A 14,045-nucleotide genomic window follows, 5' to 3' on the forward strand; every position below is an offset into this window, starting at 1 on the left:
GGTCAAGGATTTATATACAGCCCAGAAAAGAAATGGGGTTGAAGCTCCATGTTAGAGCAGGAAGTAGATGAAATGAGCTGCAGTTGAGCAGTTGGGATTTAGACATGAAACTGAATTCTGGGAGAAAGGTAAGTTTTTTTGTGCACTATTTAGAGTAATTTTAGAGATTTTAAAAAATGGTATATATATTTTTTAAACATTATTAGTCTTTGTAAAGTAAATTGTTTTTTGTATTCATTTCAGGTCTTAACAAAATGATGTAACATTTGGGCAGAAATATACAGGCTAAAAGCCCCGCGCTTGAGGTGAGTATGGCAAATATCTCCACACACACAGTGTTTTTGCCTTTGGTGCTCAGATAGGCCGGGATCATTGTGATCCAAACACTGCAGAAGAGCAGCATGCTGAAAGTGATGTACTTGGCCTCATTAAAACTGTCCGGTAAGCTCCGAGCTAAAAATGCTAAAACAAAACTAACAGCTGCCAGAAGCCCCATATACCCAATAACTGAGTAAAAGCCAATAGCTGAGCCCTCATTGCACTGAATGATGATGGTTCCAGGGGAAGTGTGAATGTCCAGTTCCTGAAAGGGAGGAGAAATGGCCAACCAAGTCATGCAGATGATTATTTGAATGGATGAGCAGAACAAGACTACAGAATTGGACAGTTTGACTCCCAGCCATTTTCTCCATGAGCTCCCTGGCTTGGTGGCTTTGAAAGCAACACAAACCATGATAGTCTTGGCCAGGAGAGAAGAGACAGCTATGGAGAAGGTGATTCCAAAAGTGATGATGCGCAGCATGCAGGTTATATCCACAGGGCGACCGAGGAACAGAAACACACTGAGGAAGCTCAGCTTGATGGAGACAAGGAGGAGGAAGCTCAGGCTCCGGTTGTTGGCTCTCACTATGGGGGAGTCCCGGTATTTAATAGACACTCCCAATATTAGCTGAGTAGTAAGGATAAAAAAAACTGAGACAAGTGAAATACAAATAGATATTAGATCCTTAGTGTATGAGAGAAATTCTTCGTTTCTTCTAATACACTGATTCATCTCATTTGGCCATTCCATATCTGGGCATTTGGTGCAACTCACACTGTCTGTAGAGATAGAAACAAAAAAATGAGAATTTCACTTACCTCTTATCGTAAATTCCATTTCTTCAAGTCCCGACATGTCAGTACGCATGGGCAGTATTGCCCCCACAGCTAGGAGGTAGGACCTATATACCAAAGCCAATCAAAATTAACCCTTACCTATAAGACCATGTGACTTCCTCCTCACCACTGTTATACATTTGCCACCAAATAATTGGGATGGGAAACCCCGTACGGACATGTCGGGACTAGAAGAAATTGAATTTACGATAAGAGGTAAGTGAAATTCTCAATTTCTTCTTCATCCCTTCCATGTCAGTATGCATGGGATCTACCAAGCCATGCCCCTAAAAAAATAAGGGGTGGGAATAATAATATCAACAGATGCTAAAAACAAAAATCAAGCATCACAAGAAAAAACGGACCATTCCCGGCTACAAGAATCCTCTCAGGGACCAGAGGGATTTCCACACTACGGTTGCCATAAACATCCAAGCCCGGCTGGGAAGGATCCTCTGCCAACAAGAAGAAAACAGTCACAATCATAACTCTGGCACTGGGCAGCTCGCTGGTGTTACCAGCCTAGCAACAACAGGCCAGTTAACCACAACTCTGATGCATTATCCACTAGAGCTGCCTCTATGCCCCCGATCCTTAGCACTAATCTGGGGCCCTAGAAAAATAATTGCGATCCACAAGCATCTAGCTCCAAAGCACACCGGTATCAGCTTACATTGGTGTTGACAGCCTTCAAACTCAACAACCCCCAGAGATCAGCCAAAGATAATCCAAGCACAGATCTGAAGCAACGTACAAGCGAAACTGACCAACAGTGAAAGGGCCCACTAGCCATCAAGCTCCCCTATGGCACAAACAAGCTAGGGACTCCAGCCTGTAACAGAGCATGCCAGGCTGAAACCCAACTTCCTACCACTCAGTGTAGCTACCAACCAGCAATGTTCGGGCCAGGTTTAGGAACTGTACACAACCTGCAGATGGAAGATCAGCTAACCAGTATAACATGACTGGAATCAACTGGAATTCATGCATGGAATGATTGGTGCACAGCCAGCTCATACTCAATGTACCAGCTAACCACCCTGCATGAAAGTCAGAAGAACAACCAGTGGACAAACCAAACACCCTGCCAACAAAGGACCGGTGAACATGCCAAGCAAAGCACTGGGGAACACGCCAGCTGCCATCCCTGCATGCAAGAGCCCAGAGTGAAAGACAGCTAGCACACAAGCAATAACCTAGCGCTGTGCTTGCAATACATGACTCTCAAGAGAACTTAAAACCTGCAACCACTGATGCACTGTTCAGATACTGTAACTGCAAAGAAACCTGTCCCCAAACTAGCCACTGCTAGTAAGGAGTGGAATACAAGGTGAAAAACAAGCACCCACACATGCCAAGAAAGCAGCTAAGGTAGACAGCCACAAGCGGCAAGGCCCACCATTACATGAACCAAAGACCATATCAAAGGCAGACAACCACATGCCTGCACCAAGGACCACAGCATGACTGGCATCCATATACGCCAAGGACTAAAGCCAAGGCCAGCAGCCACCTGCGCCAAGGACCACAACAAAACTGGCAGCCTCATGTACAATTGCCAGCATCCTATGAGCCTAAGTTCATAACCAGGGCCAGTCTCCCTGAGAGCCAAAGGACAGAAAACAGGGCTAGTTGGCAAGCAAACCAAGGCTAAAACCGGGGTCAAATGAGCCACAAACCAGGACCAAAGGCCAAAACTGGAGTCAATTGCCAAGCAAGCCAAAGGCCAGAACCAGAGCCAACGGCCAAGCAAGCCAAAGGCCAGAAACAGAGCCAATGGCCAAGCAAGCCAAAGGCCAGAAACAAAGCCAACAGCCAAGCAAGCCAAAGGCCAAAACCAATGGGCAAGCAAGCCAATGGCCAAGCAAGCTAAAGGCCAAAAACAGAGCCAAAAGGCCAAAAACAGAGCCAAAAGGCCAAAAAACAGAGCCAAAAGGCCAAAAACAGAGCCAAAAGGCCAATCAAGCCAAAGGTCAAAACCTGAGCCAAAAGGCTGAAACCAGAGCCAAAGGCCAAAACCAATGGACAAGCAAGTCAAAGACCAAAACTAATGGCCAAGCGAGCCAAAAGGTCAAAACTGGAACATATGGGCAAGCAAGCCAAAGGCCAAAATAAGATCCCACTGCCGAGCAAGCCAAAGGACAGAACTGGGAAAAATGTCCAAGCAAACCAGAAGACACAACCAGCGTCCAAGTGAGCTAAAAGCCAGAATGAAAGAAGCAGCCAAGTGAGTCAAGGCCAGAACCAGGGCCAGTGACCAAGCAAAGAGAACGGCCAAACCAAGGACCAGTGGCCGCTCAAGCCAACAAGGACCAGCAGACAAGCAAGCCAGAGTCCAAAACAAGGAATAAGCAGGCAAGCCTATAGCAAAAATTCTGCTGCTAGGGGTGAGAGGCAGTAGCAAAGCAAGTCCATAACCAGGAACCACAGCCAAGGGAGACAAAAGCCATAAACAGAACCAACAGCCAAGCAAGCCAAAGACCATAACCAGGGCCAACAGGCATGCAAGGCAAAGTCCATGACAAGGACCAGCAGCCAAGCAAGTCAAGGCTATAGCAGAAAGTCTGATGCCAGGGGTCAGAGGCAGTAGGCAGATGAACCAGAGGCCATAAGCAGGAACTGCAGCCAAGTAAGGCAAAGGCCATAGACAGAACCAACGGCCAAGCAAACCAAAAACCATAATCACGACCAGGGTCAATAGGCACACAAGGCAAAGCCCAAAACAAGGAACATCAGTCATGCAAGCCAGAGACATAGCAAAAAACTGGCTAACAGGGACCAAGACCAGCAGCCACGCTGACCAAAGGCCATAACCAGGACAAGGACCAACAGGCACGTAAGCAAAGGTCATAGCCCAAGCCGGCAGTCATGCAAAATGACAGTCACATAGCAACATATAGCACTTTATAAATAAAGATATACATATACATACCTGCTGTGTCTGCACAGTAGATTTGACTCACAAGGAATTCTACATATATGAAATAGCAACAGCAAGGAGCCCAAGAAGCATACAAGCACCTAACAAGATAACATTGGCTTGTAGGTAAAGGCAAACTCCAGTCAGAACCCTGGGGAAAGGTTGGTTATAAGGTGCAGACTCCCTGTAAGAAAAGGAGATACCATACTGCTACAGCAGTGCAACTCCCAGCCAGTCTGGGCACACCTGGTGCAATAATGAGCTCCCATACCTGCAGAGTCTGCATGGTAGACTCACAAAGAAAAGCTAACAATATGAAACAGCAATAGCAAGGAGGCCTAGAAGCATACAAACACCTTACAGGATAAAATTGGCTTGTAGGCAAAATGCAAACTCCAGTCAGAACCGTGGAGAAAGGTTGGTTATAAGGTGCAGACTCCCTGTAAGAAAAGGAGATACCATACTGCTACAGCAGTGCAACTCCCAGAAAAGTCTTGGGAAGCACCTGGTGTAAATGAGCACCCATACCTGCACCCATACCTGCTGTGTCTGCACAGAGGACTCAGGCTTACAGTAAAAACACTAAAGATATCAATAGCAAAGTGCCCTAAAGGAGCACTTACACCTTACCAGATAGCAGTGAGTAGTCAGCAGCATGGCAACTCCCACAAGAACCCAGACAGCCTTCAGCTGAGGGACATAATTAGCTCATTAGTATCCAGGCCTCTCAGTGCCCTGAGCATTTAATACACACAGTAAAACTGAAGATTCATTCTCACCAGATTCAGGCTTAGTTATCACTAGCCCATAGCCATACCCATGGCCCCTTAGTCTGATATCAGTCTTCAAAGGCTCAAAACACCATAGGAAAAAGGAGACTCAATTGATCACAGGCAGGAATGTGGAAATACCCACGCCTGTAAACTTTCCCACTAAGGAGCTGTTTGCATACTGTGCATACATGGGAATAGAGCAGGGGGCTATTTAGCACAAGGCTAGGACCATGGGTATGCCCACACCTGCATTTCTTCCCAATAGGTGAAAGTTTGATTACTTTACTTATTGGGGCATCAGGTAAAATCTTCTCCATTACCTGGGAATCATCCCTCTATGTATACGCAGAGGTAAAAAATAAATAAAATGACAAAAACAAAAGAAAAATCAAACTGTGAAATCACAAAATGGTGAGGAGGGAGATCCTACCTCCTGTTCAGTAGGACAAAAAATAACAGTGGTGAGGAGGAAATCACATGGTCTTATAGGTAAGGGTTAATTTTGATTGGCTTTGGTATATAGGTCCTACCTCCTAGCTGTGGGGGCAATACTGCCCATGCGTACTGACATGGAAGGGACGAAGAAGAAACAAATGGAAAGAGCTCAGAAAAAATTTCGACTTCTGTGTTTATGAGACAAAAAGTCACATGATTTCAAGTAATCGGATTTTGTTTGGCCAGGAGTGTGGATTTGGCCGAATCCTAATCCATCTGAAAAAGGGTGAATCTTGACCAAATCCCTAACCAAATCCTGGATTAGGTGCATCCCTAGTAAATACTAGTACTGCGAATACTCTAGAACAGTGCTGTCCAACTGGCGGCCCTCGGGCCACATGCAGCCCTTGACCCCCCTCTGTGTGGCCCCCCACCTGTCTGGCCGCTTTGATGTCTTAATTTTGTGTTAGCTTTAAATGGTATCAGTACTGAGATTAACTGCCCCACCTGCATGGTTCTCACCTCAGATTCAGGCTGTAATCCCCCTGTATTGTTTAAATATGTAATCCCCTGTGTTGTTCACACCTTTTAATCTCTGCATTGTTCGCCCCCTGCAGTGTTCACACCTCAGGCTCAGGCTGTAATCACCCACATTGTTCACCTCTTGACACCTCAGACATTGTATATACTGCCTGGTCTATGCTGCCTGTGTATAGGCAGCATAGGGTAGGCAGAGTATAGCACATAGGCAGCATAGGGTAGGGAGGGTATGGCACACACAGGCAGCATAGGACAGGCAGAGTGCTGCCTCTGTGTGCCATACTCTGCCTACCCTATGCTGCCTGTGTGTGCCATACTCTGCCTGTCCTATGCTGTCTGTGTGTGCCATACTCTGCCTGTCCTATGCTGTCTGTGTGTGCCATACTCTGCCTTCCCTATGCTGTCTGTGTGTGCCATACTCTGCCTACCCTATGCTGCCTGTGGGAGATGAACCTGGCAGGGGTTTGTTCTGGGAGTTTGTTAGAAGTTGGACATTTCCATTAAATGGTCCCTAAGGTGTGTAATTATATGCTGGGGGTTGCTGTGTTATCCACAGGGGAGGAGGAGACATAGGGTTTCAAGGGTGTGTCTTAATATGACATAATATAATTCTTTAACATATGAATGATGGTTGATATCCCTGCAGCAACCATTGTGATAAAATGGGTGTGGTTTGAAGTGGGTGTGGTTTAAAATGGGGGAGTGGCCAAAACTGGCTTCCATTAGCGGCCCTCCACCATGTATTCAAGAGAAATTCCGGCCCTCGGCACCGCAGAAGTTGGACAGCACTGCTCTAGAATAACAAAGCATTATCTTTAGTTTTCCTCTTTATGTGCCTCTGGTAAAGCCTGACCATGTGTATGCTGAGCAGGATTTTAATGAACTGGAAAGTATGCAGAGATGGGAAACTTAATGGAACAATGTAAAAATGAGGGGGATGGGACTTGGTCCTCAATAGAGTGACAGCATCCCAATATCCCTGAGTTCCTCACACCAAGACCATTTATATCAAGATTAAGTCTTAATATCAGTTCAACTTTGCCCACTATTTGGTGATGACAGTGACAGTAGTACAGTTAAAAGAGGAAAGAAGCAACCACTGACACTTACTGCATTTAAAGGCAAGAAGGCTGCAGAAAAGACCAATTTCCTATCCTTGCATTGGAGATTTCCCTTATGTCTCTAACAGTCTCTGAAGAGAACCAAGATGGTACCTCACAGCAAGGAAAGACTAGGGATCTGCTACCTGTATCCCCCATGAATGTTACAGTGAATGGCACAGAGAGAACCCAAGCTAACCTCCACTGAACTCAAAGACATCTCCACAGGATTTTATATCCAATCTAAGCTCTGATGAGCTAAAGGCCAAAGTCAGCAGACCACCTTGAGGCCAAGATAAAGTGGGATCACTTAAACTGAAATTGGTGAATCTGGAGGCCTGCAACCAGCAAATAAACTCTGGGTCTGAGGTATTCCAGAAGATGTAAAGCAGGATGGGCTGGACTCTAAACCCAACCGTAAAGCTGCCCCACTGCACCCCCTAGTTCTCTATAGAAGTTGATGAAAAATATAATTACGCATGGAAACCAATTCCCCAATGAGAATTCTACTGACTGAAAACTTCATTAAAGATGCAAGAGAAGTGACCAATGAGAATGCTGATTCCCAGCACTGTGTCGGGCCCCTTGCTGGTACTGTAAGAAATCGTTCATCTTGGGCGCCATTATTTGTGATATATATATATATGTGTGTGTGTGTTTGTGTCTCTATACATATTTATGTGTTATACACTGTTTATGGGGGAGTTCTACTGATTACTATAAACCAGTTGTTGGAGTCACACCCAAAGCCAAATCTCCATACCAAAGGTCTTTCTGTGGATGGGGGTGGGACAGTACGGCTGCTCCAGGAGCTGGAAATCTCATTACTGTATGCCAGAAGCCTTCTCAACTGTTAGTGAACAATGGGCAAGGAGTGGTTCTTATCGACCCCATCTGATCAGTTGGTATGTGGGGAAGTGACTGAAAAGGTGTATAAATGTGGGCTGGACAGTAGTCAAGAGGAACAACCTGGGAGAAGCACCTGGGGGAACAACCTTGGGGAACAACCTGGGAGGAACAACCTTGGGGAACAACCTGGGAGGAGCACCTGGGGGAACAACCTTGGGGAACAACCTGGGAGGAACAACCTTGGGGAACAACCTGGAAGAAGCACCTGGGGGAACAACCTTGGTGAACAACCTGGGAGGAACAACCTTGGGGAACAACCTGGGAGAAGCACCTCAGGGAACAACCTTGGGGAACAACCTTGGGGAACAACCTTGGGGAACAACCTGGGAGGAACAACCTTGGGGAACAACCTGGGAGAAGCACCTGGGGGAACAACCTTGGGGAACAACCTGGGAGGAACAACCTTGGGGAACAACCTGGGAGGAGCACCTGGGGAGAGGATCAGAAGTGGCCGGGCAGGATGTGAGGGCTACAGACCAGAGGAGGCCATGGTTAGAGAAAAGGAACCAGACCACCATGTTCTGTGTCTGTCGGTAGCTATAATGATGTAGGCTTTGTTATTAATTTGTAACTGTAAATAATGTAAATATATTGTTTTGTTAACTAATCCTTTAATTGTAACAATCCATTGATTTTCTATTCAATAGATTAATTTTCATATACACTTATTGGTGTGGGTTATTTGTCTGCTTCTCAAAAGAACCGTAACCCTAGTAAGAGGGGTGAATATTAATATTATATTATTATTATTATTATTATTATTATTATTATTATTATTATTATTATTATTATTATATATAGTCAAAAATCTAACAGTACCTTACATATAGAGATAATTATGAGATAATAGAGATAATTATGACTTGTTCAGTGCTGGGAAATTGTGCTTATTGCTCCCAACTCCAATTGCAGGAACAGAGAACAGGGAGCCGGATTTAGTCTGAAACTGCAAGTGGGTATCCCATGCATGGGGATATGGATAAGGGATTTGGAAGTCATAATAATGTGTTCATTAGATTTTAAAATGAAATTGAGTAAATTAAGTATTTGCTATATACCTGTTGTATTAGAGATCTCTCCATTGGCACAGGGGGCACACCCATAGCAGCAGGATTGGGTTCTGGGGATCGGCATCTTCCTCTGTCCGGGGAGGCAACTGTCTGAGCATTGAGCTCTCGGGATCTAAATATATTAGATATACTGTACATACCAAAAACACTGATCCATTTGCTGTGTTCCAACTGTAACATTTGTTTAGTCAGCTTAAGTGATAACTGGGATTTCATCAGCTAAAAAAATCTATTACATATTTACACAGTGTTTCATAATATATAATTACTAGGGCATTTATTGCATTATTAATTACAATTATACTGCCATGGTAATATGATATATCATAACATATAGTGCATTGCAAATAATTCATTCTACTGTATAAAATGTCATTTTCAAGCCAATGCTTAGTTTTAACAATGGTGTGTGGGCGGCCATGTTGATTCATTATGCATTTCCCCTACTTACACAACCATCAAATACCACATCATGCATGCATATGTAAGGGATCAGAGAACTCTTTCTCCGTTTCTCTGTCTGTAACATCATCCCGCCTGACTATAGACTGGGGAGAAACCTGATTGGTTGGATGCCCCAGTGCACTGTTGGGAGAGGCGTGCCTAAGTTTGGAGCCAAAAATCAGGGGTGGGCCCAGCAGTTTATAAAGGGGCCCCTGTTGTTTTGCCAGAGTTGAGACAGAGAGACCATCCAGTAAGCAGTGACTGTGTGAAGGCTGAGGGGAGATATTGTGTTATTAATGACCCACAGTTTTGTAAATGCCGTGGATCATCCACAATTTTTAACAGGGGTGGGGACCTGGGGAAAAAATGTGCAATGGGCACACATCCCCATAGTTGTGCCACTATAGTTCTGCCACTGCAGTAGTACAAGGGGTCATTTACAAACCCCGGGGGTGCAAGTGCAAGTGCTCCCCTTACACAGTCTGACTAACACAGTGCTGTATTGCCAAAGGAGCCTCAGGTCTCTGCTCTATAATCTATTCTAGAACACAGAGGCGTGTAGCTATTTGCACAATGCACCACTAGTGGGTGCAAAATTCAACAACATGGCCACCTGCAACCTTTTTTTGTTGCACTTTGCACACTAAATGGGGCAGTGTAACTAAGCCCTACTGTGTTTACCATATAAATGAGGTTGGGAACTCACTTTATTGTCTTTTGTTTTCCATTGAATCAGCGCAGAGGGAATATTTAGCTGCTGATCCAGCGGTGCCCAAGGGGAGAACTCACCAAGGAAACTTTTATTCACTGTTATAGAATTAGGCATGAAGTTGCTGTAGATCAAGTAATTGGTGACAAACTCTCCATTCTCATCAAAGGAGAAGGTTTCACCATGTTTGGATCTGTACTGGACCTTTTTCAGATAATGGTGCAACTGTAACAAAATGGAAAGATTGAAAATTTTGTGACTTTCGAAACGCAATTTCCGTACGAACGCTAAAAGCATCACCAAAACATTTTAGAACTACAGAAATTATTGTGGTTACTTCCAATTTATACCATATCACTTTCCAAGGACAGAAAAAAAAATGCATTTTAGTAAATGTACAAACATAAATGTTGTGGGGGGAAAGATGTTCCCAAATTTCTTTTATTGTTTTATGTTAAATATTTTTCCACCCCTGGTAACTTGTCCAGTGCTGCCACCTGGGGCGAGTATCTTAACTCATAGCAGCAGTGCCCCTGTTTGGGCTGTATTGGATGCAGAGCAAGAGGCACTCACTATTCCAACAATTAATAAATATTACCTGGTCCTTATAAATATCCCTCTCACTATTACTTACAGATTTCTCATTGAGCTCCACGTTCATATCATGTAGAGCCCGAGACATCATATCAACTGCCAGATGCACTCGGGGAGAGTTGTACTTTTCTCTGAAATAGTCAAGGTCTGTAATACGTTCCTGCCCAGTGCAGTTATGGAAAGTATGAATGTAATAGTAAATATATTTATACAATTTATTCTTATTTTGGTCTCTTGACAAGCAATGCAAATAAATAATCCATATATCTTCCAGTAACTTGTCTTCTGGGTAATTAGAAGGATGGGAATTCTCTAAAAAGCCCCTCATTTCAGGAGTATCCAGATCATAATGGTACCCGGGCACAAGGACCAGACTGCAATTAAATAATTTTGGCTCATAATAAAGAATGTCTTCTGTAGACCCCCAGCTGGGTGAAAGGATCAATGTCTTATCTTGAAATGCCCTTTTATTGTTGAATTGCTTTTCTTGTAAAATGAGGATCAGATATACTGTTCCACAAAGTATAATAACATTAGTAGAGCTTTCCTTAATTATTGCATTATTCTTCTTCCAATGAAAGCTATTACCATCAGCCTCATTTATTCTTATGGTGAACTCAATGCAGACGCCTTCCCTGGAGAGATATTTGGCCAAGATCTGATGTTCTCTCTCCCCACTGATATCATCAGATGTAATTATTCCAACCCAGGTCCAGCCAAAATGGCTCAGTAATTTACTCATAACAAAATAACTGGATTCTACGCTCTGTATTGTCCTGAATACATATGGGAAGGCAACTCTATCACTGAGCTCTGGGTCTGTAGCTCCATAACTGATCTGTAGTGATGGGGTTAAACATAAACAATGACAATGGTGAATTGACCAAATGTTTAATTAAAAATAATTCTACCAAGCATGGATCAGGTCATTTACTGTATAAAGAGCTTTATAGGACTGGCACCATGTAACACCTCCTGATCCCTGTTCTCTGTTCAAGATTCAAGATGGCGCCGGTGAGGATGGCAGCCGTTGCTCAGTGTCCTCCTCAACTTTGCTTTTTTATGTTTGTCGTGTTATTTTTTAGTTTTTTTGCAACCTGCAATGCTTTCATCTCCTATGACAGACAAACTCTCCTGGACATTCGACAAAATTCACAATCCAGACCTTCACAGACTGAATTTTTTGTGAACAGAGGTGACTTACCTTGGCTACCTGGGCAGAAGAAACACCGGAGGAAAAGGGGGAAAAGAGCTGGGATCCTGGTCAGGCTGAGGAACAGACAACACCATGCCCCACTTCCCAGCATTCTTCTAGCGAACGTCCAGTCTTTGGAAAACAAGCTGGATGAACTAAGAGCCAGGATAACTTTTCATAGGGACATTAAGAACTGCAACATCTTTGTTTTTACAGAGACATGGCTTGTCCCTTCCATCCCTGACTCTGCCATTGTTCCTGTGGGACTCTCCATTCACCGCTGGGACAGAACAATAGACTCAGGTAAATGCCGGGGAGGTGGCGTGTGTATACTGACCAACAAACGGTGGTGTACTGATGTACAGACAGTTTCGTCTGGGTGCTCTCCTGATCTTGAATATCTTATGATCAGATGCAGACCTTTTTATCTGCCCAGGGAGTTTACAGCAATATTTTGTACCGCTGTTTATATTCCTCCCCACGCCGACAACACACGGGCACTGGATGAACTGTTTGATGCTATTGACCAGCAGGAAACATTACACCCGGAGGCTGCTTTTATCGTGGCTGGTGATTTTAATAAAGCCAACATGAAGAAAGTTCTGCCGAAGTTTTACCAGCATGTAAACTTTCCAATGCGTGGTGAGAACATCCTGGACTATGTTTACACTCCGTACATGCCTATAAAGCCCGCCCTCGACCAGCCTTCGGCAAATCAGATCACTCCTCAGTCCTGCTGCTGCCAGCCTATAGGCAGAAGCTGAAACGCGAGCAGCCTATGACGCGTTCGGTTCAGCGCTGGACTGACCAGTCAGACAGCACCCTGCATCACTGCTTCAACATCACGGACTTTCAGATTGCCGCTGACAACAACATCACCAACTACGCTGAGTATGTAACGGACTTTATTAACAAATGCATCAATGATGTCGTACCGCGGGTTAATGTACGGACTTACCCCAACCAGAAGCCATGGGTTAACGGAGAGGTCCACGCAGCGCTCAGAGTGCAGACTGCAGCCTTTAAATCCGGAGACCCAAGTGAGTACAAATCATCCCGGTATGCACTCAGGAAAGCAATAAAAACAGCTAAGGGACAGTACAGAGAAAAGGTGGAGTCCTGTTATAGCAACTCTAACATCAGGAACATGTGGAGTGGACTGAAGACCATCACAGACTACAAACGAAAGAGCTGCAGAGTGGGGGAGGTAACTGCTTCTCTACCTGAGGAGCTGAACACCTTCTATGCACGCTTTGATAAACACCTATCTCAGGAGCTTTTGTTGGAAGAGGACGGTCGCCCTCCTCAGATATCTCAGGCAGACGTGTGTAAACACTTCAGAAAAGTAAACACACGGAAAGCTCCTGGACCAGATAACATCCCAGGTTGTGTTTTCAAAGCATGTGCCCATGAGCTAGCAGATGTCTTCACAGACATGTTTAACCTTTCCCTGCTCCAGTCTGCTGTCCCAACATGTTTTAAGAGGACCACCATCATCCCTGGCCCTTAGAAAATGTATGTAAGCTGCCTAAATAACTATCGCCCAGTAGCACTCACCTCCATTGCCATGAAGTGCTTTGAGCATATAGTCAAGGCTCACATCACATCTTTACTCCCTGCTTCACTTGATCCACTTCAGTTTGCCTACAGGTCAAATAGATCTACAGATGATGCAATAGCAATTGCACTTCACACTGCCCTCTCCCACCTGGACCAGAGAAACACATACGTGCAGATGCTGTTCATTGACTACAGCTCCACTTCCAACACCATCGTACCATCCAGACTTGTCATGAAACTCTGTGACCTGAACATCGGTTCCTCCCTGTGCAGCTGGATCCTGGACTTCCTGACAAACAGATCTCAGGTGGTTCGGATCGGCAACATCACCTCATCCACACTGACACTTAGCACCGGTGCCCCCCAGGGATGTGTGCTCAGCCCCCTGCTGTACACCCTGTTCACCCATGACTGAACAGCAACACAAAGCTCCAATACCATCATCAAATTTGCAGATGACACCACCATCATTGGCTGCATTTCTAATGGAGATGAGTTGGCTTACAGGGCAGAGGTGAGAGCCCTGACATCATGGTGCCGGGACAACAACCTGCTGCTCAACATCAGCAAAACTAAGGAGCTCATTGTGGATTACAGGAGACTGCAGGGAGGAGGCCATACCCCCATTCACATTGAGG

The 14,045-nt window shown here is 44.7% G+C and overlaps 1 protein-coding gene across 1 annotated transcript; it reads right to left on the reverse strand.

Moving 5' to 3' along the window:
- Nucleotides 1-202: 202 nt before the first annotated feature.
- LOC116408345 (vomeronasal type-2 receptor 26-like) lies at nucleotides 203-736 on the reverse strand (the record flags this gene model as incomplete). The annotated part of the gene is made up of 1 exon (XM_031895121.1): nucleotides 203-736. A coding segment is annotated over one exon (534 nt), but the record flags the coding sequence as incomplete, so codon positions are not given.
- Nucleotides 737-14,045: the final 13,309 nt, after the last annotated feature.

This window comes from Xenopus tropicalis, chromosome 1 (genome assembly GCF_000004195.4).
Source record: "Xenopus tropicalis strain Nigerian chromosome 1, UCB_Xtro_10.0, whole genome shotgun sequence".
NCBI classification, from domain to species: Eukaryota; Metazoa; Chordata; class Amphibia; order Anura; family Pipidae; genus Xenopus; species Xenopus tropicalis.